This window comes from Pleuronectes platessa, chromosome 23 (genome assembly GCF_947347685.1).
Source record: "Pleuronectes platessa chromosome 23, fPlePla1.1, whole genome shotgun sequence".
Lineage (NCBI taxonomy): Eukaryota > Metazoa > Chordata > Actinopteri > Pleuronectiformes > Pleuronectidae > Pleuronectes > Pleuronectes platessa.
Genome location: NC_070648.1, coordinates 605,718 through 628,569, shown reverse-complemented (window position 1 = coordinate 628,569; position 22,852 = coordinate 605,718). Strand labels below are relative to the sequence as shown.

Here is a 22,852-nt window from a genome sequence, read left to right as displayed (position 1 = left end):
CTAAAGATCTAAAAATCTCTCGATCTAAAGCTGATGCGTTATTCTCCATCGCATGACGTCATGTGATCAGTGACGTCATGAACAAGTCAGAAAATGACGTCATGCAGAGTTAAACAATCTCTGCGTCCTATAGGACCATAGACACTACTGTGACATAATGAATAATTGAATACTTCTTTATTTGCCACCAACAAGATAAGAGACGTAATCTACATTTTATTAACATCAACCAATCGTTCGTCATGTGATATAAATGACGTCATGATGATGTCATAGCTGCAGGAATTGATCGCCTTGTTGGTAAAATGTCAGAAACTAGCCGATGGTTTAAAGTCAAAGTCTTAATTTAGCTTTGGCATCAAACCACAAATAAATCTGTGGTATCAGTAGAGTGGATATTGCATTCTAACTATATAAACTATAGGAATGTGCATATGTTCCTCTAGGTGGCGCATCGGTTCATGAACCCACAGGCGGAGAAGAGAAGGAGGAGATCAGGTGATGTAGGTCACGAAAACGACTTCAAAGGAAACGAAGCAGGAAGAGACGGGGAGCAGCCTAGGTTTCCATGGTAACGGACCGCTGTGGGAGGGGTGAGGTGCAGAAACGACAAAAGTGAAGCGCGGGGGGGGGGGCTTTAATCCTGAAATCCTAAATATGAGCTCACGTGGTCGTGTGTTCACTGAGCACAGATCCAGAGTTTCCAGATCATCTTGAATTGTCTAATTGTTTTCTTGATACAAACTATAACTGTGTTTATATTTTACATCATATCTGTGTTTTAGGTATCTTGTGAATAATTTAACAAGGGGACGGATTATGGATATTATGGATATCTCCTCCAGACACACACACACACACTCACAGACACACACACACACAAAGTCACTGCAGCCACCCCCACACTTTCATTCAAGGAAACTGCAGTACGATGCTGCAAAGGATTATGGGGCAACAGTGAATCTCTCTGTGTGTGTGTGTGCGTGTGTGTGTGTGTGTGTATCTATAGTTATGAGGCCAATTTTGGTTAAATACTATAATAGTGAGGACATTTTGGCTTGTCCTCAATTAGAAGGGTTGTTTATGGGTTAAGACTTGGTTTTAGGGTTGAGATAGGTTAGGGTTAGGCATTTAGTTGTGCTGGTTAATATAGGGAATGCATTAAGTGAATGAATGTCCTCACTTATAGAGAGACAAGTGTGTGTGTGTGTCTGTCTGTGTGTTGTGACACTGGTGACTGTCTGTAACTGTCACATTTAGACAAAGGAACAATAAAACCATTTTTCTTTCTTGCTTCCTTTAATTTTTAACTATTTATTTATTACTATTACTAAGCACTATTACTATTATTTGTAAATTTGCTGTTTTGTTTTGTATTTAACTCTGTTTTGTAAAAGTCGTGTGTCCTAAGTCACACTAACCCTCAGACTGTGGGGGAGACTCCTCTGGTAGTTTCTATAGAAAGTGACTTCTCACTTTATAATGTCGGTAAACATTCAGGAGTTTCTGTCTCAGTCTCTAGTTTCACAGGTACCACAGTGTGATTGACAGCTAGTACCGTCCAATGGGTGCAGGTGGCTGGTATTGAGGGGGCGTGTCCTCCAGCTCACAGTCAGGGGCCCCCCGCACACACACACACACACTCCTCCACATTTGGTCACTTATGGCGCTGAACAATATGTTCAACCTGAGGCTTCAAAACTTGTGTATTTGTTTGTTTGTGAACAGGATTATGCAAAAAAACTACGGGACGGAATAACGCAAAACTTTGTGGAACGATATGTTGTGAGTCAGTCGGTTGGTTTGAGGAGATCCAGGTGTTTCATATTTCTTTAACGTGGTGAGATAAAACATTGTTTAAACATTTTTGATGATTTCTGAGAGAAGACTTCATGGATCAGTATTAGACATATTTAGAGGACTGAAATTTAAGAGTGTGAGTTTACAGATTGATTGACTGTTGATGGACGACCTCATATCTGTTATTTTGTGATAATTTGTCTTACCTTCTTGGAGTTACTTGATTGATATACACACATATATATACAAACACAAAAACACACACACATATATATATATATATATCAACCAGTTTCTGTTCACAGACGTGACGTACCTCCTGTTACTCTTAGCACTCAGGATGCTAACGTGCAGAACATACAGGCCTAGTAGCACACGCACACACACACGCACTCACACACACACAGACACACACAGACACACACACACACACAAGCACACTTGCTCTGAAGCTGAGGTGGATCAGATCGGCCTTCACTCATCCATCCTCGTTCATCCTGGAATCTGTCCATCCTCATCTCCTCCCTCCCTCCCTCCCTCCCACCATGCTACAGATGCTGCTGTCATCCCCAAACATTCCTCCATCCCTCCATCCCTCCATCCTTCCATCCCTCCATCCCTCCATCCTTCCATCCCTCCATCCTTCCATCCTTCCATCCTTCCATCCCTCCATCCCTCTGTCATCTCCACCAAAGCCAACACTCACCATGTTTTCCTGAGACGCAGCCGATGGATGTGTTTTCAGCCTGAAGCCATCGCGTCCTGCTTGCTCCGTCTCCTCTCGTCTGAGTGTGTGTGTCTGTGTGTGTGTGTGTCTGTGTGTGTGTGTGTGTGTGTGTGTGTGTGTGTGTGTGTGTGTGGGAAGGGGGGAGGATGTCATCGTCACGGCAACACCAGCAGCTTGCAGCAGCAGCACCACCAGACTGTGTGGTGTGGTGTGGTGGGGGGGAGGGGGGGGGGGGACAGTTGAAGCACTCACCAATCACAAGCATGAGAGTTTAGAAATGGAGAGCGGTGATTGGTTGACGTGTCCGTCCGTTATCTGAAGGTGTGGGCGTTGGATTCTCTCTCTCTCTGTTTATCACAGTGTCTCTCTCCCCTCTGACGTCACAGCTCAGTAGATATATTCATTATAACAAATCTCCATGAAAGACATTTAACATCTTTTTGGTTATTATATATAAACAGAGTGAGCTGTATAATATATTGATTTTAATCAATTGTTCATTTACATTTTCTGTTTTTGTGCAAATAAATAAATTTGTTCTCACAAGGTCACAATGGGTTCTATATGAATATTTTGGATTATTATTATTGTTATTTTAATAGTCCGTGTTTCTGACATTTATATTGATATATTACAAGTTATTAGAATTTATTAGATTAGATTATATTATATTCATATCTAAATAAGATGAACGTACACACAATAGCTACATTAATCATAACATGTCTATTAAATGTCAGCATAGTAGTTATGTATTGTTTGTTACTTTCTTTTTGTGTATAGTAACTGTTGTGTATTTATTTGTCTGCTCTGTTCAAACGTGTGTGATTTTAAACATCCGGAATCCTGGGTGTCGCTGTCCCTCCCGTCCAGCAGGGGGCGGTCAGGCGGTGAGGGGCCACACCACATCCGTCATGTTGGATAAAAGCGGGGCTCGAGCAGCGGGTGGACCACACGTGTGAGGATCCTCTGAGCTGCAGCAGCTGAGGAACCAGGAGCGAGGACTCCACCCTGAGAAGGTAAAGCTCTTCAGATCCTGTTTAGATGTTCGTGTTGAGATGGTTCGATCCTCGGTGTGAATGTGGTGAAGAGAAGCTCGACCATGTTCCTCTGAGCTGAGGAGCTCGAGCTGCAGATGGTTCAGGATTGAGTCTGAACCTGGTCCACGTGGTTTCCGTCACGTGGATCATTCAAGTCTCTCCAGAAACAGACCTCATGTTCTAAATGATCCGGTTTCATTCACATTCTAAAGTAAAGTACAATGTCCGGAGACTAACTCTGCTCCAGGTTCATTCAAACACGTGGGTTCATATGAGCTGAACACGTGCTGAGAAACTTCTGCGCGCAATCACCGTTTTGTTTTAATGGCTCAAAGCTTTGAAACTTCATGAATATTAATAGATTTACGTCATGACGTGACTTAAGCTTTCTGACAGTTGATGCGTTTTCAAATGAAATAGAGCCTCGGAGTTGACTTCTAATTAAATTACCAATTTTTAAGACAATTGTATTTAAATGCACCAAACAAGCTGTAACTGCAGAGTTTCTAACATTCATTGTCCTCTGGTTTAATACCTCATTTTGTTTTTTAATTTTCAGAGTTCTCTCGTGTACATTGCAGCACCACCTGTGAACACATGGCCACCGACACGTGCACCATGAAGGTGAGTGGACATCTCTTGTGGTTGAACATTAAGAAACGTGTCCATCGCAGTGATGACGACTTTCCCTGCCATTCGTAGTTTCCACCAGAGGTCACCAGACCGATGACGGCCCAACCTTCCTTGGATGTCTGAGCGAACTCCTGAATAAGAAGAATGTGATCTTTGTGTTTTAGGCTTTTTAACTAATGTTTCATCTCGTGATTTCAGGATGAAATCCACTGGAGCCCGTTCAGGATTCCTGCCCGGTTGTGGAAAGCTTGGATTATTGCTGGTACGTGTGGATATTTGAGATTATATATTCAGCTGTAATAGACTACCTGCAGTTCGCAGTGATGACGACTTTCCCTGCCATTCGTAGTTTCCACCAGAGGTCACAGACCGATGACGGCCCAACCTTCCTTGGATGTCTGAGCGAACTCTAAAAAGAAGAATGTGATCTTTGTGTTTTAGGCTTTTTAACCAATGTGTCATCTGATCTGATTTCAGGGTGAAATCCACTGGAGACTTCCCTGAGTCCTGCCCGGTTGAGGAAAGCTTGGGATAAATAAAGGTATGAGTAGAAACAGATGTTCACCTGTAATATACAGTTCGCAGTGATGACGACTTTCCCTGCCATTCGTAGTTTCCACCAGAGGTCACCAGACCGATGACGGCCCAACCTTCCTTGGATGTCTGAGCGAACTCTGAAGATCTAACTTGTGCTGTTCCATCTCGGCTGTCTGAGCTAAATGAATCTCTCTCCCTCTTTCAGGAGAATGTTGGGACAGTCAAAGATAACTCGTCGACAGGGGGGGACCCTCAAAGCTTCTGACTGGTACGTAAATAATTATTACAATAAACATGTTCTGTTCGCAGTGATGACGACTTTCCCTGCCATTCGTAGTTTCCACCAGAGGTCACCAGACCGATGACGGCCCAACCTTCCTTGGATGTCTGAGCGAACTCTAAAAAGAAAAATGTGATCTTTGTGTTTTAGGCTTTTTAACTAATGTGTCATCTCATGTGATTTCAGGATGAACTCCTCTGGAGTCTATTCCTGATTCCTGCCCGGTTGAGGAAAGCATGGATTATTGCTGGTACGTGTGGATATTTGAGATTATATATTCAGCTTTAATATACGAATAGAAAATATACAGTTCGCAGTGATGACGACTTTCCCTGCCATTCGTAGTTTCCACCAGAGGTCAGCCGACCGATGACGGCCCAACCTTCCTTGGATGTCTGAGCGAACTCCTGAATAAGAACATGATCTTTGTGTTTTAGGCTTTTTAACTAATGTGTCATCTCATGTGATTTCAGGGTGAAATCTACTGGAACCCGTTCTCTTCCCAGTTCAGGAACGCTTGGGATGTTTATAGGTATGTGTTGAAACATTTTTCTTTTTGATGGTATATGTTCGCAGTGATGACGACTTTCCCTGCCATTCGTAGTTTCCACCAGAGGTCACCAGACCGATGACGGCCCAACCTTCCTTGGATGTCTGAGCGAACTCCTATATAAGAGTATGGTTTATGTTTTTTAGGCTTTTTAACTAATGTGTCATCTCATGTGATTTCAGGGTGAAATCTACTGGAGACTTCCCAGATTCCTGCACAGTTCAGGAACGCTCAGTGATAGGTACGTGTGGAAACAGATTATTTAAGATTATTAAATCACCTGTAATATACAGTTCGCAGTGATGACGACTTTCCCTGCCATTCGTAGTTTCCACCAGAGGTCACCAGACCGATGACGGCACAACCTTCCTTGGATGTCTGAGCGAACTCTAAAAAGAAGAATATGATCTTTGTGTTTTAGGCTTTTTAACCAATGTGTCATCTGATCTGATTTCAGGGTGAAATCTACTGGAGACTTCCCTGAGTCCTGCCAAGTTGAGGAAAGCTTGGGATAAATAAAGGTATGAGTAGAAACAGATGTTCACCTGTAATATACAGTTCGCAGTGATGACGACTTTCCCTGCCATTCGTAGTTTCCACCAGAGGTCACAGACCGATGACGGCCCAACCTTCCTTGGATGTCTGAGCGAACTCTAAAAAGAAGAATGTCCATTAGCTTGAATCCTGCTCGTCTGTTTGCTTATGTTTACTTTTTCCCCGACAGGTGCACGAGATGATCTCTCAACTGATGATGCCTCAGCAGGATTTCTCCATCTTGTCAAAGCATTAATAGTTGTATGCTTTTTTGTTTTTGCTTCATCACAAAATAAAGATTGAACTAACTGAAGTTGAGTTTTGATTTCTTTGTTTTCTAATACACTTGACATAATTCATTTTTAACAGAGCTCCTTAAAACCAACAAAGTAGTTCTTATTCAATCTTAATTTCAGTTTCATTACTCTGGCAAATGATCAGACTTCTTCTGAAGAAATCTGACTAAATAAAGATGGATGACAAGTCTCCACTTCCTGCGGCCGCCATCTTGAGCTGGTGACCAATCACGAGTCTCGGTTGTGATCATGAGTTTCACCCCAATCTTTAAACAGGAAGTAGATTAAAACCAAACTAAGTAACAAGAACTGATTTGGAACTTTTACTTCAGGCTCGGCAGCTCCGTCCATGAGGAGCTAATTAAAACGATTCAAATAGTTATTTTGAATTTTATAATGAATAAACACTTCATATTTCTGTAACACTCATATTTATGAAAAGAAGCCGGTGTTTCCAGTTTAACTGGGAACCATGGCTACTGGGACACGGGCTACTTGTCTAACAACGCGGTTCTACGGAGCAGATGGTTAATGACCCTCCCGGGCCTCCGTAGCCGCAGTCACAGCTGTGCTAGCTGCTAGCTGCCGTGTAGCTAACAGCAGGAGCGGGTGAGAAGCTAACAATGGCGGCTGTGCTCCCCCAGGTAAGAACGACCTCGTTAATAAACCCGCTGTGTTCACTGCGGGCGGGTAAACGAGCTAAAGTGACGTTAAAACGAGCTACCGTTGACCTGCCTAGCTAGCATGCTAACTAGCCTCGCTGTTAGCATGCTAGCTGTAAACGTGACACTCGATCTGCTCCTGATTCACGGTGACGTTATAGACAGACACACACAGACGTGAGATCAGGTGTGTGCAGTTTGTGTTGATGTCATTGAGCGGATAGCGCGCTATGCTAACCCGGAGCTACTGCTTGTGTGATTCCAGGACGACCTGCTGAAGATGAGCCACAGAGAGAACTGGAGGTGAGCCCTATCTATAGATCTGTGTACAGATCTATGCACAGATCTATAGATAGGTATACACGGGGGTTCCACAGGGTTCCAGCATCACTGGTTCTACATGTCCAGAATAAACTATCAATAAGGAATTTCAAGTCAATATGCAGAAAGCAAACCTGACATTTGGTAGAACGTGAAAATATTGATTGATTATTTATTTAAGCCTCGGAAAACACATTGAGGAATAAGACCCTCATTTGCAATGGTGCCGAGGATACAATATCGACTTTATTCTCAAAATGCTAAAAATATCTTCCTCTGATTCATTTCCCCACTACTCTCAGATTTGATTATGTTGATATTGTTATTTTACTCAACATTCCAGTCCACAATATTTTAACTTAATCTTTGACACTACTACTTAAGTCTTCTTATTAAACCATTATTCTGGACGTTGTAACTTTGAGATTTTACTGTCGACGCTTCCAGGTCTAGATACTACAACTTTAATCTCAAAATGCAAAAGGGATTTTTTTTAAAATATCTGTTCCTAATACAAATATTAATAAGTGTTTACATCTCTGTGCTCCTGCCCCGTGCCAGGGTCCAGCACGAGCGTCTGCACGTGAAGCACCGCGGCCACGAGGCCATGCACGCCGAGATGGTTCTGATCCTGGTGGCCACGCTGGTGGTGGCTCAGATCGTCCTGGTGCAGTGGAAGCAGCGGCACCACCGCTCGTACAACGTGAGCAGGCTGGGAGGGGCTCACCATGCTAACACACCTCGTCTGGAACCACTCCTATTCGACTGCTCCACATTAACCAGACACAGCTGTTACATCACTATCGGACTCCATTGATGAAAGCGGTCATTAGAGTTGCAGCTCTGCTCGTAAATATCAGTCGTCTAGAGCAGAGGTCTTCAACGCTTTCAGGCCAAGGACCCCAACTGGTGGAGAGATGGAGCAGGGACCCCATACTATATGTATTATTGTTTTATATTGAATTGGGCCTAGTGCCATGTATAAACATAGCTACCCTGTTATTGTGCATTCAATACTAAACTATTCAAATATTACACAGTTTCATATATTCATGTTTTTAATTTAAACATGTGCACGGTACAGGGTGGCCATGCCACTGCTTTTTATAAACATACATCGTTCATGTTTTTATTTTTAACATACATGTAGAAGAGACAGTGAATCCTCAAGCCATCTGTGGACACAACTTATCTAACCTTGGACGGATGGAAGTGGTCAGGCAGAGGGTCATATCAGCCTCAAAATATATTGGAAGCATGTTAATGTGTATTTTAAAAAGTGGAGTGGGAAATAATCCTGATCCTCCTCCTTCAGGTTCACTGATGATCTAATCGAGCTAACAAATGATCAGTGACTCCGTGTTCCGCAGTCAAAGTATTTATAGAGAGTTAAATTAAATGTACGTGTCCTCCTCAGCTGGTGACCCTGGTCCAGATGTGGGTGGTGCCTCTTTACTTCACCATCAAACTGTACTGGTGGAGGTTCCTGTCCATGTGGGGCATGTTCTCCGTCATCACCAGCTACGTCATCTTCCGAGCCACTCGCAAGCCGCTGTCCTGCCGGACGCCGAGGTGAGCGGCGCTCGATGCTGGGGGCTCGTCCCGGTGATGCTCACTTTGATTTGAGTGACTCTGGTGATTCACACAGACATGTTGTTTGTTAGGATGGTGTACAAGTGGTTCCTGTTGATCTACAAGCTGAGTTACGCGGTGGGCGTGCTGGGATACCTGGCCATCATGTTCACCATGTTCGGCTTCAACGTCTTCTTCAGGTCAGTCTGTGCTCACATGTGACCACAGGAGGGCAGTGTAGTATCTGGGGGGGGGGGGGGGCATGTTATTTCTGCTCCTCAGTGGCTCAGCTTCAGTTCTGGTGCTGATTCAAACCTGCAATAAAACGTACTTTAGATTTAACTCTGCCAGACGTCAGAGGCAAATCGTGGCCTGCTGCACTTATAGATTGTACGTGTGCCCAACATATCCCATGATGCATTGTGCTTATGTGACCAGCTGTTTTTAAAGAAGGCGAAACTCCAGATAATTCATTTTGAATCTGCTCGACCGAACAGTGGATACGATGGTACACTGTTAAAAACAGACCATCTTTGTAATGTTTCTCTACCATGGTTGTGTTGCTTCAGTCACACACGTTCCAGTCAAACGTTGTGGTGTGTCTGTGTGTAGGGTGAAGGCAGAGGACTCCATGGACGTGGGTGTCATCATGCTGTTCTACGGTCTCTACTACGGCGTCATGGGAAGAGACTTTGCTGAAATCTGCTCTGACTACATGGCTTCTACCATCGGGGTAAAAACTAGATTCTTCCTGAAAAGGTCCTCAAGTGTCCGAGCCTATCAGAACGTTAGCTCATCAGAACTGTGTGTGTCCAGTACTACAACAAGGGAGGCATGCCCAGCCGGAGCCTGACCAGTGACATCTGTGCGGTGTGCGGCCAGCGGATCCTGGTGGACGTGGAGGAGGAGGGGCTTATCGAGGACACCTACCAGCTCTCCTGTGGACACATGTATCCTGTGGCTCAGCCGTTTGTCTGCGTGGACAACAGTTGTCTTTGCACCAGACACATTTTAGATCTTCTGCCTTAACGTGTTCCTCCAGATTCCACGAGTTCTGCATCCGCGGCTGGTGCATTGTGGGTAAGAAGCAGACGTGCCCCTACTGCCACGAGAAGGTCGACATGAAGAGAATGATGAACAACCCGTATCCTTTTTGTTCTGGTCCCTGTGGCTGAGGAGCTGATGGGAATTATTCCTTAAACTCCTCGCATTATACTGAGCTCATTAATCTGACTCCAATCTAAACTTCAATCTTTGGTAATAGATGTTAAAATATGAAATAGAATATTAACTCGAAAGGAAAATACACTGATCCCCTCTCGTCTCTCCGAGCTCTTTCCTGAATGTCTTCATCGTCTTCCAGCTGGGACAAGACACACGTCCTCTATGGGCAGCTGCTGGACTGGCTCCGGTACCTGGTGGCCTGGCAGCCCATCATCATCGGTATAGTCCACGGGATCACCTTCACACTAGGCCTCGAGTAGAGCCCTGAGGGACAGCCCTGTTACGTCTGGATCTAAGTGCCACTATCGAACTTTCCAAGTCGGCATGACAAGGAAGTGACTCGGCTTTTTCTTCTTTCTGTTACACGTTCTTTGACTGAACGCTTGTAGAGGGACCCCTGGTGGCCGGGGTTTGCGAGCGTAGGAGCGTTTGATCCCAAAGCTGCTGCCGACCTGATCGTGTATTCAAGCAAAGATCCAGTTTTCCAAATTTTCAACAAAGTCTCTCATAGTTTGGAATTTCTGGAATACGTTGCTTCATCTTAGTTTTTTCAGATAACCTTTATTTTGTGCCATGATTAAGTTTTTTGATTTGCACTCCGCCTGTTTCCCTCGACGCCACGAACACGCTCCTGCTCAGCTCTCTGACCGGCTCTCGTCGAGCTGCAGCTCTTTGCACTTTGATTACAAACAGTTGTGGTTCACTTGAAACTTGTTTACATTTCATCTAAGTTTTATTTATAAGTGAACTATTATTTGAAACCTCTGTTTCATTATTTGTTATTGTGCCTGAAGTTGATAATAAGTGTTAAACTTATTGTAGCAGTCGGGGTAAATAAGTCTTTGTAGGTTTGTGTAGAAGAAAGTGAAACATCCACTCGAGGATCAGTCATCACAGTTTACACACTTTGAACAATTATTGATCCTTGAAAGGTTTTATTATCCGTCTTTCTGCCACATGAACTCTGCTGCTGATAATTTGTATTTATTAAATATTTGAAGAGAACCACATCAAAGTGTTGAAGATGTTCAGAGATGTTAAAATGTTTCAGTTTAGTCAAACAATACAAACGTTCACTTTTTGAGTTTATTGCTCCGAATGCTTTTCTCATAGTTTTGGAGTTTTGTCAGTTACAGAAGCTTCAAACGTTCAAACCCACTTTGTTTCAGTACATGATTTTAAATGGATAAAAGTTTTTGACATCAATTGACTCTTAATAATTCTTAATGACAATTGAAAAACATATTTTTAAAAATGTTTGCTACTGTATTTAAAGAAGGTATTAAAGATCTCTTGACATTTTCCTGTGACTGATTTGAGTCTTTCTCACTCGTCCTCCTCTCCATCTCCCTTCAAAGCGTTTCGGAGGCTCCTCCAGAACTCCGCCCGGCTCTCCTCCTCCTGAGGCCACTCCAGGTACGTGGTGGAGCTCATGAGTTTGCGCAGTTTGCAGAAGCGCTTGGGGACGTTGTCCTTGGACAGCGGCTCCAGCAGGACCAAGATGGCCGGCTCGCCCCGGGCGTCCTCATCGAAGAGCCAGAAATGGGAGAAGTCCAGTTCGTAGCGGCACCAGTCAGACTGGACGAAGTTCTGGGAGAGAATGAAGACAGTCCGCCGGCTGCGCTCAATGGCGCTCATGATGTTGTCCATGATCCAGTGTCCAGGAAGGAAGTCCCGCTTGTGGAGGCAGAGGCTCAGCGGCCGAGGGGCTCTGCGGTTCTCCGAGTCTTCATCGTTCTCCCTGTGAGAAACAAGAAGGAAGAGATTTGAACCAGATCCCGTGGAGCGATGAACCAGAGAAGAAGTAACTCACCGTGGCTCCTCCAGCTCCGGCACCAGGAAGGTCTCCACCCAGCCAGCATCCTTTTCACTGTAGGAAACAAAGGCATCAAAGGAAAGCAGCGCCTCTGATCCGGATCCATCTCTCAGTCTCCGGCGGCGCCGGGAGCTGTGCTTGGCCCTAAGCCACGCCCACATCATCCTGAGGTACCAGAGGGCGTGGAGGCGCCACAGCAGGATGCAGACCAGAACCCCCACGAACAACGCTACGCCACAGCTCAGGGACACGAACAAAACCCGATGGCACATGGCGATGGAGAGATTAACCCGACCCACTGGCTCCCCCTGCAGGTAGAAGGGAGAGTCGCAGACGTAGCTCTCCGCTCCGTCTGTTAAACGCACATCTTCATCTCCTCTAATGCTCGACTGGAAGAAGGCCACGAAGTCACAGGTGCAGACGAACTTGTTCCGACCGGCCTGGAGGTTCTGGAGCCGCCGGTACGACTGGAGGTCCGAGCGGAGGAACATGTTCAAGGTGTTCGACTGTGAAGAACAAGAGGTCACGACAAAGACGCCTGGAAGCAGAGATATGAGATGTGATAGTTCTCTACCTGCACTGTCAGAGTTTGGAGGTTGGGGAACCAGCCTCCAGGGGGCAGCCTCAGAAACTTGTTCCCTGAAAGGTGGAGCTCTCTCAGGACCGGCAGGGCCACAGTGAAGCCTTGGAGGTCGTTGTTACTCAGATCCAACACCTGGACACGAGACAAGTTACACATGTTTTCATTCTGATGCTGCCCCGTCTGCTACACCCGCTCAGTACCTCCAGAGTCGTGGGCAGACAAGGGGTGGTGGTGGTGAGTTTAGCCCCAGAGAGGTTGAGGTATCGCAGGGTGGAGGGCCAGGAGCAGGCCAGGGGCATGGAGCTGTAGCGGGTCCTGCTGATGTCCAGGTGGGTCAGTTTGTGGAGCTTCTCCACCAGTCGACTCAACGTAGACAAACACTGAGCAGAGGGGGGGGGCAGAGGTAATTTGAAGAACTCAGCGTGACGGGTGAAGTTCAAACAAGACGCCACATGTGCTTCAATTCTCTCTTAAGTTTGGTGAAAGCACCTTAAGAGCATTCCCGCTGATGTTTAGAACCCGGAGGTCCTTCATGGTCCCGTTCCCGTTGCACAGCGTCTCCACCAGCGTCAGGTCGGTCAGCAGGTTGTCAGTCAGGTCCAGGTACTGCAGGTTCAACAGGAGCCCGGTGGTGGCGCAGGGAATCACAAAGATCTGAGGGTGAAGGTCAAACCTCAGAATGCAGCCCAGTGCTCAGAAGGAGCAAAGTGAGGAGCAGGTTCATCACAACGTAAACAGTCCCTGATGGTAAACATGCTCCCTGACGTCTCTACCCGGGAGTTGATGACCGACACCCTCCTGGGGAACTGCAGCAGGAACTTCAGCTGCAGGAACGAGCAGAACCTGAAGACGTCCAGAACCACAACGTTCCTCACGAGCAGCTCGTCCATGCTGGAGGTGTCGACCCAGCTCGCGGTCTCCCACCTGAGGTCGGCAGAGAACAACGATGTGTCGACAGTCAAACCTTCGTTTTTATGTGAGAATAAAAACTATATCAACACTTTTTTAATATGTTTTTAAATTAAAGCTAAACAGTTTGGTCCAGGAGAAACTGCTGAGCTGGTTTCATCAATGAACCTTTTCTTTTTCCCACCTGCCCTCGCCGGTCAGCGTGACGCCGTCCATGGAGAAGATGGTGACCGGCACTCCGTCTAAAATCTCCAGCACGGCGACGATGGCCTCATCGGAAACGGAGATGTTCCTGAAGGTCATGGACCTGAGCGGTGACACCAGAGGAGAGAGAGCAGTCGATTTACAGCATCACAGTGTGTGTTGAGAATCTTGTGTTCAGCCGGTGGCCCCACCTGACCCTCCTGCCGGCCGCCGCCCTGAGCGGCTGAACGGACTCATTGCCTCTCAGGTGCAGGTCCTCCAGCACCAGGGGCGTCTCCGGGTCCGACACGTCAGCGAGCACGGCCGAGGCCAACGCCACGTCGGTCAGAAAGGGTCCATGGAGGCTCAGCGTGACGCGACCCAGGGGCCAGACGTCCGCTAGAGCCCCGGACTCGTACCTGCAGCCGAGGAGGAAACTGTGCTTTAACTCATCTTCATCATAATCATGAATCATCAACAAATCAAAAGAAAAGCAGGGAACAGACACAGAGCATCAAATGTGGATTCATCTGAAATATAAATCAATCGATAAACTTCAGGACAAGTTACAGCTTTTTTCTTTCTCCCATGGAAATAAAGAGGAATTCAGTCTGTAGTCGTAAATATAAAAACTTAATGAAGTGCTAATGTGATAATTATAACTGAAACATTAAATCTTTCTTTATCAAACTTGAGAGTAAATTCAATCTGAAACGTTCAGACTCTCTAAGTGAACTGACTGTGGCCTCTTAAGTCTTATTGATGTAAATAATTCAGAGATTAAAACTTTATTTGTTGTTTTTCATCAGGACCAGAACATTAAGAGATAGAAATCAGTCCTATGTTATAAAAGAAGATAAAATGCACCAATTAAAAGATAAAAACTATAAAAACTGTGGAAACTAAAACGTTGCTAACTCATTAATATCAGTCCTCTCAACGCGTCTGGATATTTTCACTAAGATCCATAAATTATTCCCTGAGAAATCAAGGAAAATGTACAGAGATAAATAGATTCCTGGATCTGAACCATCATCTGTTCTTCTCTGACTCTTTCTTCTAATCAACCAGCCGGTCAATGGAGAGGTGTGAACCTGCTCAGGTTGTTGGCGTGAACGCTGAGCGTCTCCAGCTCGGTGACTCCTGACAGGGCGGCCATCTTTATCTCCTCCAGAGCCGGACCTCCGAACGCCAGCCGCCTCAGCCGCACCAGCCCGTGGAACTCGGGACTCGAACCCACGCACCTGGAGGAGAGCGGAGGACACTGCATCACGCGGCCACAGGCTTGTGGACAGAAGCTGGGACGTGTGAGGCCTTCTGCTGCCTCACCTGTACGGGTTGTGGAGCAGGTTGAGCTGCAGCAGCGCCCCCAGCTGGTCGAACCACGCCGGGTTGAGGGACGTCAGCTGATTGTGAGACAGGTCCAGCTCCTCCAGACTCCACAGGGAATCGAACGCTGCCGGGTGGATCACAGACACTCGGTTTGCTGCAGTGACGGAAGGTAGAGAACAAAACCATGAAACCATCTGAGGTGAGACTCAGAGCCCACGATGCAGAGGAGACGGGAACCAGCAGGGACCTCCCGATACCATCACCATACTGAAGTGTTGAGATTCGATATCATGATTTCTTGTGATTTCTTTTGGTTATTATTTTTTTTTTAAATACTGGACCATGGAAAACATTTGAATCATACCTTCAAATCCAAAACAGTCAAATTCACTTAGAGCTTTACAAGTTTTATTTCAAATATTAACATAAACTTAATGACAGCCAATAGAGAATATTAATACAAATGTGCCCTATTACTGTATAGTCCCTGTCAACCACACACAAACTGACAGATTAATAAAGGTAAACCACTTAGGCTACTTTTAAACAGCAAATAAAAAGGTGAAATAGAATTAATAAAAGTTTACTTAAAATATAGACTTTGAAATAAACAAAAAGTAGTCTATGCAGAGCTAGTGCTGGGGTGTGTTTAGATTGTTCTGCAAAAACCAGAGCTGGTCAACATGCCCCCCCCCCCCCCCCCCCCCCCCCCCCGATATATCACCCCCCATATAAAACCAATAAATATATGTAAAACAAAAGACTCGATGGTTGGATACAAACATCTGAGGCAGTGACCAGGAGTTTAGACTTTATATTAATAAACTCTCTGATCTTCTGTTTCTCACAAAATGAGATCTGGTTTGAATCAGGTGTTGTTACCATGGAGACTCAGGGCCGTCAGGCGCAGGTGTCCCGACAGGTCGTCCTCGGTTACCATGGTGATGTTGTTAAAGGACAGGTCCAGAGTAAGAGCACGGCCTGTTACCATGGGAACGTGGGTGAAGCCCCCCCGGGTGCAGTCACAGGAGAGACGGAGGTCACAGCCCCGGCAGGTCGGCCTCTCGGGGTTTGAACTTTGACCCCGGCACAGGGAGAGGAAGAGGAGGAGGAGGAGGAGGAGCATCTGCTGTCCCATGCTGATGAAAGAAAAAGGGGAGGGGCTCAGGAACCGGAACGTGATCAAAGAGGAAGTCGTCAACCTTTGATTGACACTTCAGTAGATTGTTGACGTGGACCTGTCCCAGTTAGTGAAGATCAAACGTCTACTGGTGTGAACTCTGCTCCGAGCTACTGGTGTGAACTCTGCTCCGAGCTACTGGTGTGAACGTGTCCACTCTTCACCATCTGTCCTAAAGTCCCTCACAGACATTAACGTGGTTCTGTTTCAAACAGATCCAACATTCAGTCTTTTTATGATCCTCAGTAAATAAATATACAGATTTATAGAAACCTGAAGAAACCTCAGGGACCGAGCACATCCACAAAATCACATCATCACAACTTCCATGAGAAAAGTTCTGCAGTAAGAAGTTTGAATAAGTTCCAGCAGCGTCAGTTTGTCTCTTACCTTCACGGCTGCGATGACAGAATTCAAACTGACAGAGAACTGAAGCTGTTTCCAGAGGAAGTGAGATCTCGGCTGAAAAGAGGTAGTGAGCGTGAATATTAACCGAGCGTGACACGTTCAGCAGCTTTTGAAAACAATGAAATATTAAAATGATCTTATCTTTTAAACGCTGCTTGTGTTACATGATAGTGTCACCACTGTATGAACGGGACTGGGACCACAATGTCTTCTGCTCGTCCTCTTTGTCCTCGTCTCAAAGACTCGTCTGATAAACAGCTTCTCAGTCACGTTACTGCTGCAAGACAGAATCATTAAAACACTCAGATTATCATTTATCATCTCCCTCTGAGTGGGTCAGTGTCTCAGATTCACTCTGACCTCAGATAAGCAGGACGCTGCCTCATGAACACGACAGGGCCGAGGTCAAAGGTCAGAGACAAAAGCTCTGACCTCCAACTAACTGTCTGGAAAGTGTGGAGCAGAAATCATCAGAACATAAATTCTGATGCAAGACGCTTTGTCTCACGACATTTAATCTCGATGGACTCAAGAGATTCTGTCCTGGAGAAACTGAATTTGTGAGGTTTTAAATAAGATCAGGTGGTTTTCCAGCCGGTGTTGTTGTGGATGTGAACATATGATCCAGACAGTGTCAGTGATCAGAGCGTCTGTAACCCAGATCAGCACAAAACACGTCTGGAGAGGACGAGTAACTTTAGACCAGATTTCAGCAAATTTCTGTCTTTTCTATATTTCTTTTGATGCTAAAGTTACAGCAGGAAACAAACGGATCTTCTGGGAAACGAGACAAAGAGACGTCGTGAACAAAGAGGAAGAACCGATGTAAACTAAAACTTATCGTGATTACACCCGTCCGCTGGTTCAGGATAAATACAGGAGGAGATGAACAGGGTCAGTGTCGGAGGTGAAGTTCTGAGAAGCTGCTCTACAGAATAAAAGACTTCCCACAGCTGCTCCTTGGTGAGTCCATGTTAATATTAGATTGTGTTATCCATCTATTTCAATCCTTCAGATCTTTTTCTCCAAGCAGATATTTTATTGTGATTTTATTATAATCGTACAAAAAGTTTGATTTAAATGAGTTTCATCAGTTATGTAGGTGTAAAGGATTAAACTGTCAATTGACCTTCTAGAGATGATTTCAAACCTTAGTGACATAACACGTGTCCTTCATACTCTCGTGTACTTTCTACACTCATCTATATTAATATGATGTGAACTCTAATCTGAATATTTCTTAGTTTTACTGCTTTTAATGTGACAGGTTTATCAGATCTCTTTGAACGTGTGAGAGTTTTTATGTTATTTTTCTAGATGATTAAATGAACTGAAATCAAACTTTGTGAAACAATGAATCTCTCCTGGTGGGAGTTGAGTCAAAGTATTATTATTTTATTAATTATTAGTAACTTATACCTGTGATTATTGAGTTGATTAACGAGGTTTCTGTTTGTCATGGATCAGGTTGTTCACCTCTTTGTCTCCTGTGTTTTATTAAGAGCCCAGACTCCCTCTTCATCGTCACCCTCGTCTTCATCAGCAGCACGATGAAGGTGCTCAGTGTGTGTCTCACCCTCTTTCACCTTCTGACCCCGACTGGCTCCATGCCGCTCAACTCCACCTCCCCGGCGCTCAAGTCCCCGGGCCTCTGTGAGTACGAGAGGCTGCAGTGCTCCGGCATCGTGGGCTCCTTCTGCCCCCAGTGCGACGCCACTGGGAACTTCCTCCCACAGCAGTGCTGGGGCTCCACTGGGTACTGCTGGTGTGTGAACGTCATCACCGGGGTGGAGACACCGGGCACCCAGACGGGCCCGGGGGTGGAACCTGGGGAGTGTGGTGAGATGTGATGTTCACATAGAGCTCTACTTTCAGATTCAGAGACATTTCATTTACCTTAAAGTTCAGGATTCAACTCAACAACCACAAACTGTGAAAACCAAACTCTTTGTGTGTCGGTTCAATGATAAGTTCAGGACTTTAACTTCTACTGGAATGATTTTATTATGTATTCCTGCTTTTACTAAAGCAAATTATCTTAATACTTAATACTGTTCGAGAGCAGAACTCATTGTTTCAATAATCAAATCTATAAAATACAAACCTGAATCTAAACGTGGATCCTTCTGAACATGTGATCACATGTGCTGCTGGTTCCTCAGGCTCCTGGTTCTCCTGCCCCCCCGGCTGGAGCCACTTCACAGAGCGGTGTTTCAAATTCATCGACACCTCGAAGATGTGGGTTGAAGCTGAGGTGAGGACAAGAGGAGGGAGTAGAAAGGTCTAGCGCCCCCTGGAGGTCGCACTGTTCACATCCTGGACTTCTTCTCGTGTCTCCTCCAGATCTACTGTCAGTTTGAAGGAGCCAACCTGGCGTCCATCCACAGCCACGAGGAGAACACCTTCGTCATGTCTCTGACCCGAGGACGCACCCACGAATTCCCCCCCACCTGGATCGGGGGCGTGGCTCCCGTTCTGGTATGGAAACGCTCTGGATTACACACATACACAGATTGTCTGTATCAGATCACCTGACGTGATGTCCTGAGGGAGGATTTATACGTCATTGAAATCCTGCAGCTATACAATTTATTTGTGTGTTTGATATTTGTGTGTTTCCACCCACAGCCCGGTTACTGGTTGTGGGTTGACGGCTCCAAGTTTGAGTACGAGAACTGGTTCAACCACCACGACATCAACAATCCCAACCAGACCTGCCTGAAGATGAACCACGGATGTAATGAGTTATACGCTCACTGGTCTTTATATAACCTGATGGTCTTTCTATTGAAATTCAAACTGGTTTTCTTTCTTTGCAGACGACTTCAAGTGGGTTTCCAACTCGTGCTCAGCCTCTTACCCGTTTGTTTGTTCCAAGTCAGTCTGAACTCAGTCGTCCAATCAGGCTCCTTGGTGACATGAAAGGTAGATTATATATAAACACAGCTTCTATAGGTTCATTCTCTTTGCTCGGGTGTTTCACTTGTGGCGTATCCAGCTTCTAAGATCTGTAGAGTTAGAATCATCACATCAATATAAAAATAAACGTTTGCAAAACATTGGACTGTGATGGTGAAAGTTTGTGTCACAAAACCAAAGATGAACGTGTGAAGCAAAATTAATAATAAATGGATGAATATTTGGCTGAAGGACTTTTCTTACAATAGAAATCGTGTTAAACCTCAAACTCTGGAAAAGTTTATGATTTATATGAAATCAGGTCCAAGCTCAACTTTGAACTATTTCAGGTTTTTCATCTGGCCTGAACCTAGTGTGTGTGTGGGTGTGGGGGGGGGGGGGGGGGGGGGGGGGGGGGCTACAACCTTTGACCAGGACTCTGTTTACACATATTGATTCTTTTAAATGTTGACAGATAGAAAATATTTGTGTCAAAAGTTAAACCAGAAACAGTTTGTTAATATAAGTTTAACACAATGGTTCCATAACGAGAAGGTGACACTTCACTATAAACCCACGTTGTTCAAATGGGGTTAGAACTGTTTACCTGTTGGTGCTGATCACACACTGGTTGTGGTTTATTGGTGTAAATGCACAGTGTGTGTGTGTGTGTGTGTGTCTATGTGTGTGTTGCGGCCTGTGATGTCGTAACTCCACCTTCTGGACTCAAACAAACATCAGTGGCTTCATCGCTCTAACTTCCCAGAAGTGACTCACTGCTGCCCGATGACAAACAAACACACAATACACACAACTCCCTCGGATCCAGTCGGGGTTCAAACCATTTACCAATGAATTCAGGTTCGGTTTGAGCCTCAAGTTTATATGTTCAAAACTCAGGACTTATCTGTCATCATGTATATATAATTCATATAAACATAAACTGTGAGAGGCTTCTCCCTCCCAGATATCAGTTTATAGGAAGATGGAGATGTGTGAATAGTGGAAGCTTCAGTTATTAATCATACAGACGATTTTATCTAGTTTAATAATGTTGTCTCCTTTGACTTCACTGAATTTGATCTGATCTAATTTGTTTCTCTGGATGAAACCAAACTGTCAAAATGGGAAAGTCACGTTCAGTGAACTGGGACATGTCAGGAGGCGTGTTCGTCCTTTTGCCCTTTTGTTCCTCATGAGTCTGTGACTCAGTCAACTGACCCCAGTCACTGACCTCAGCTGATCAACAAGTGGGACGTCCACCTGAGAGAAGAGGATAAAAGCCGGGGGACATCAGGTCCCGGGGACAGATTGATCAGAGGAACTTGAGGAGATGAAGACGCTGCTGCTGCTGTGCCTGTGCCTGGGCGTGAACTGGGCTCAGGACGACCTGGACTTTGACGAGTATGACTTGGTGAGTTCACGTCTCTGATAGAACATCTGGATGAACATCTGGGGAGCGTTCATCAAACCTCTGAGATTCAACTCTTTGTCTTCTGCCTCCCACAGGAAGCCACCATCTCACCGTCAGCGAACGGGACCGTACGTACAGACTCTGCTGGATCACGTGTTTCTCTGTAGTCTGAGTTTTGAAATGATGTCTGTCTCTGTCTCGTCTCTCAGGGAGTGAACGCTCGAGGTCACCGCCCACTCACGAGGGGCAGGGATGTGTACACCAGCAGCCAATATGCCCCGCCCCCTATCAGCGGCGGCGGCAGGTACGTTCACACTAACACACAATGTGGCGTGATGTTACACAACTAGCAGCGATATAAACTACTACATAAAACTTCATCAATAACTGTAAAGAGACTGTTTGTGAAATGGGATGACAAACAGCAGCCGGCCACTAGGGGGCAGTGAAAAACAGATTATTATGAGATATTTCATAAAGCATGAAAATGGCCTCACACTGACTCTGTGTATATCTCAGGTACCGCGGCCGCCCGACGCCTGCTCCCGTGGGACAAGCCCAGCTGAGGGAGAAGGAGGCGCAGCCGGATGCCGGGGGATGTACCCACGCCGCGCAGGATATGGTACGACCGCACAACCCCCGTGTCATGTTTGATTCTGTCAACTGCAGGGACGGTGAAAACTGATTCATGTCCACGAGGGGAAATCACGAACTGAAGCTTTGACACCTTTTTATTCGGATCCATCGTTTTTATGTTATTAATTTATTTTACAAACTCTATATTTCTTGTCAGAGTTCAACATGTTGAAGTGACCGTTGAACGACTTCATTCAAATAAAATCACAACCGCAGAACTATCACAGTAATGATTTAACCCAACATGATTGACACCTGAACTCCTGTTTTCGTCCACCAGGGGGTTTTGTGTCCCACCGGCTGCGAACTGAAGACGACGCTGCTGAAGCAAGAGAGAAACGTCAAGATGGTAAAGATCTGACTCCACTGATCCACTTGGTCTGGTCTCTGTGGTCTCATCTTCACGATCCTGTTTACAGAGCATCAACGAACTGAAGCCTCTCGTGGACGAGTTGTCCAGATCCTCCAACACCATCTACAGCTACGTCACCAGCATGTCCACGTCTCTGAGGGAGAGACAGAGAGTCGCGAACGGTGAGAGGAGACAAGAACCTGTGGAATCCATCATGAAGACACATCTTCAACAACAACTTCATGACATAAGAATAAACATTCTGTCATTTTACATAAGTGTTTAGACCACAGGCTGTAACTCGGAGGCTTCACTCAAACTCTAAAGTAAACACACAAAGTGCCAGTTCAGTGCCGTGTGTGTGTGAACACTGGTTCTCTGCTCAGACAACAGCCGGGTGGTGGGGGAGTACACGGATCGGGTGGAGGACCAACACGCCTACATCAAGGAGACGGTGGACACGGTGTTTCCGTCCAACATCCGAGTCCTGCAGGTACGTCCATCGAGTCGTGTGTAGAAGAAACAAACTCACACAAGTTGACAACAGTCACGACACTCTGACTGAATGTGTTGTGTTGTGGTCGCAGGGCGTCCTCGACAAGGTCCGGCTGAAAATCCAGAAGCTGGAAAAAGCCATCCAGTCCCAGAGGGAGTTGTGTGTAGAGCCCTGCAAGACCAAGTGTCCCATACCTGTGGTGTCTGGTAAGGGTTCCTCCTCTGGAGATCAGGAGCTAGGGATTAAGTGATCCCCTATAATATTGAAATGCTCTTCAGGTAAAGAGTGTGAGGACATCTTCCGTCGTGGAGGACGAGACTCTCAGATGTACCTGATCCAGCCCGACGCCTTCTTCCCCCCCTACAAGGTCTTCTGTGACCAGACGACACAGAAAGGAGGTGAGAACATCCATCAACCTCCTGCGACACTGAGCTTCTCCTCCCTTCTCTAACCGTTGGGTTCTGTCTCT

General features: G+C 45.6%; 4 protein-coding genes, 1 long non-coding RNA gene and 8 other non-coding genes across 17 annotated transcripts in view; 12 read left to right on the top strand and 1 right to left on the bottom strand.

Moving 5' to 3' along the window:
• Positions 1-3,423: 3,423 nt before the first annotated feature.
• On the top strand, positions 3,424-6,414 carry LOC128430211 (uncharacterized). The gene is made up of 8 exons (XR_008333974.1): positions 3,424-3,546; positions 4,127-4,191; positions 4,399-4,462; positions 4,678-4,741; positions 4,943-5,005; positions 5,204-5,267; positions 5,750-5,808; positions 6,292-6,414. It is a non-coding gene; the product is annotated as an uncharacterized LOC128430211 (long non-coding RNA).
• LOC128430695 (small nucleolar RNA SNORD14) lies at positions 4,236-4,327 on the top strand. The gene has a single exon (XR_008334051.1). It is a non-coding gene; the product is annotated as a small nucleolar RNA SNORD14 (small nucleolar RNA).
• On the top strand, positions 4,516-4,606 carry LOC128430699 (small nucleolar RNA SNORD14). The gene has a single exon (XR_008334055.1). It is a non-coding gene; the product is annotated as a small nucleolar RNA SNORD14 (small nucleolar RNA).
• LOC128430694 (small nucleolar RNA SNORD14) lies at positions 4,780-4,871 on the top strand. The gene has a single exon (XR_008334050.1). It is a non-coding gene; the product is annotated as a small nucleolar RNA SNORD14 (small nucleolar RNA).
• Positions 5,041-5,132, top strand: LOC128430693 (small nucleolar RNA SNORD14). Its single transcript, XR_008334049.1, has one exon. It is a non-coding gene; the product is annotated as a small nucleolar RNA SNORD14 (small nucleolar RNA).
• Positions 5,329-5,420, top strand: LOC128430697 (small nucleolar RNA SNORD14). Its single transcript, XR_008334053.1, has one exon. It is a non-coding gene; the product is annotated as a small nucleolar RNA SNORD14 (small nucleolar RNA).
• Positions 5,588-5,679, top strand: LOC128430692 (small nucleolar RNA SNORD14). Its single transcript, XR_008334048.1, has one exon. It is a non-coding gene; the product is annotated as a small nucleolar RNA SNORD14 (small nucleolar RNA).
• LOC128430691 (small nucleolar RNA SNORD14) lies at positions 5,862-5,953 on the top strand. The gene has a single exon (XR_008334047.1). It is a non-coding gene; the product is annotated as a small nucleolar RNA SNORD14 (small nucleolar RNA).
• On the top strand, positions 6,127-6,217 carry LOC128430698 (small nucleolar RNA SNORD14). Its single transcript, XR_008334054.1, has one exon. It is a non-coding gene; the product is annotated as a small nucleolar RNA SNORD14 (small nucleolar RNA).
• A 263-nt stretch (positions 6,415-6,677) lies between the features above and the next one.
• rnf175 (ring finger protein 175) lies at positions 6,678-11,478 on the top strand. The gene is made up of 9 exons (XM_053416253.1): positions 6,678-7,041; positions 7,325-7,362; positions 7,942-8,083; positions 8,798-8,952; positions 9,045-9,152; positions 9,565-9,685; positions 9,769-9,902; positions 9,995-10,096; positions 10,316-11,478. Exons 1-9 carry the CDS (start codon positions 7,021-7,023, stop codon positions 10,434-10,436), a joined length of 942 nt encoding a protein of 313 aa, XP_053272228.1. The 5' UTR covers positions 6,678-7,020; the 3' UTR covers positions 10,437-11,478.
• On the bottom strand, positions 11,249-19,850 carry LOC128430232 (toll-like receptor 2 type-2). The gene is made up of 16 exons (XM_053416243.1): positions 19,750-19,850; positions 19,448-19,595; positions 18,692-19,078; positions 18,164-18,414; positions 16,570-16,864; positions 15,882-16,138; positions 14,997-15,153; positions 14,762-14,911; positions 13,880-14,086; positions 13,669-13,791; positions 13,349-13,499; positions 13,065-13,229; positions 12,776-12,955; positions 12,567-12,707; positions 11,990-12,498; positions 11,249-11,917 (listed from the first exon to the last, which is right to left on the bottom strand). Exons 6-16 carry the CDS (start codon positions 16,135-16,137, stop codon positions 11,503-11,505), a joined length of 2,454 nt encoding a protein of 817 aa, XP_053272218.1. The 5' UTR covers position 16,138; positions 16,570-16,864; positions 18,164-18,414; positions 18,692-19,078; positions 19,448-19,595; positions 19,750-19,850; the 3' UTR covers positions 11,249-11,502.
• On the top strand, positions 16,083-20,857 carry LOC128430238 (ladderlectin). Of its 4 annotated transcripts, none has more exons than XM_053416256.1 (7): positions 16,083-17,550; positions 18,090-18,426; positions 18,750-18,841; positions 18,931-19,065; positions 19,216-19,324; positions 19,407-19,512; positions 20,227-20,626. In XM_053416256.1, exons 2-6 carry the CDS (start codon positions 18,138-18,140, stop codon positions 19,472-19,474), a joined length of 693 nt encoding a protein of 230 aa, XP_053272231.1. In that variant the 5' UTR covers positions 16,083-17,550; positions 18,090-18,137; the 3' UTR covers positions 19,475-19,512; positions 20,227-20,626. The 4 variants fall into 4 exon arrangements, with proteins under 4 accessions (XP_053272231.1, XP_053272234.1, XP_053272233.1 ...); XM_053416259.1 differs by lacking the exon at positions 20,227-20,626 and adding an exon at positions 20,725-20,857 and having other exon boundaries at positions 16,084-17,550; XM_053416258.1 differs by having other exon boundaries at positions 16,084-17,550; positions 20,619-20,749.
• fgb (fibrinogen beta chain) overlaps positions 20,773-22,852 on the top strand; it is a 3,444-nt gene continuing 1,364 nt past the window's right edge. The window contains exons 1-9 of one of the 2 annotated variants that reach the window (XM_053416244.1): positions 20,773-20,899; positions 20,995-21,027; positions 21,109-21,203; positions 21,419-21,521; positions 21,816-21,884; positions 21,955-22,069; positions 22,274-22,380; positions 22,475-22,589; positions 22,662-22,781. In XM_053416244.1, coding sequence (XP_053272219.1) covers positions 20,819-20,899; positions 20,995-21,027; positions 21,109-21,203; positions 21,419-21,521; positions 21,816-21,884; positions 21,955-22,069; positions 22,274-22,380; positions 22,475-22,589; positions 22,662-22,781 — 838 coding nt within the window. In that variant the 5' untranslated portion in view covers positions 20,773-20,818. Of the gene's footprint in view, positions 20,900-20,994; positions 21,028-21,108; positions 21,204-21,418; positions 21,522-21,815; positions 21,885-21,954; positions 22,070-22,273; positions 22,381-22,474; positions 22,596-22,661; positions 22,782-22,852 lie in introns of both variants that reach the window. The other variant, XM_053416245.1, reaches the window with a different exon arrangement.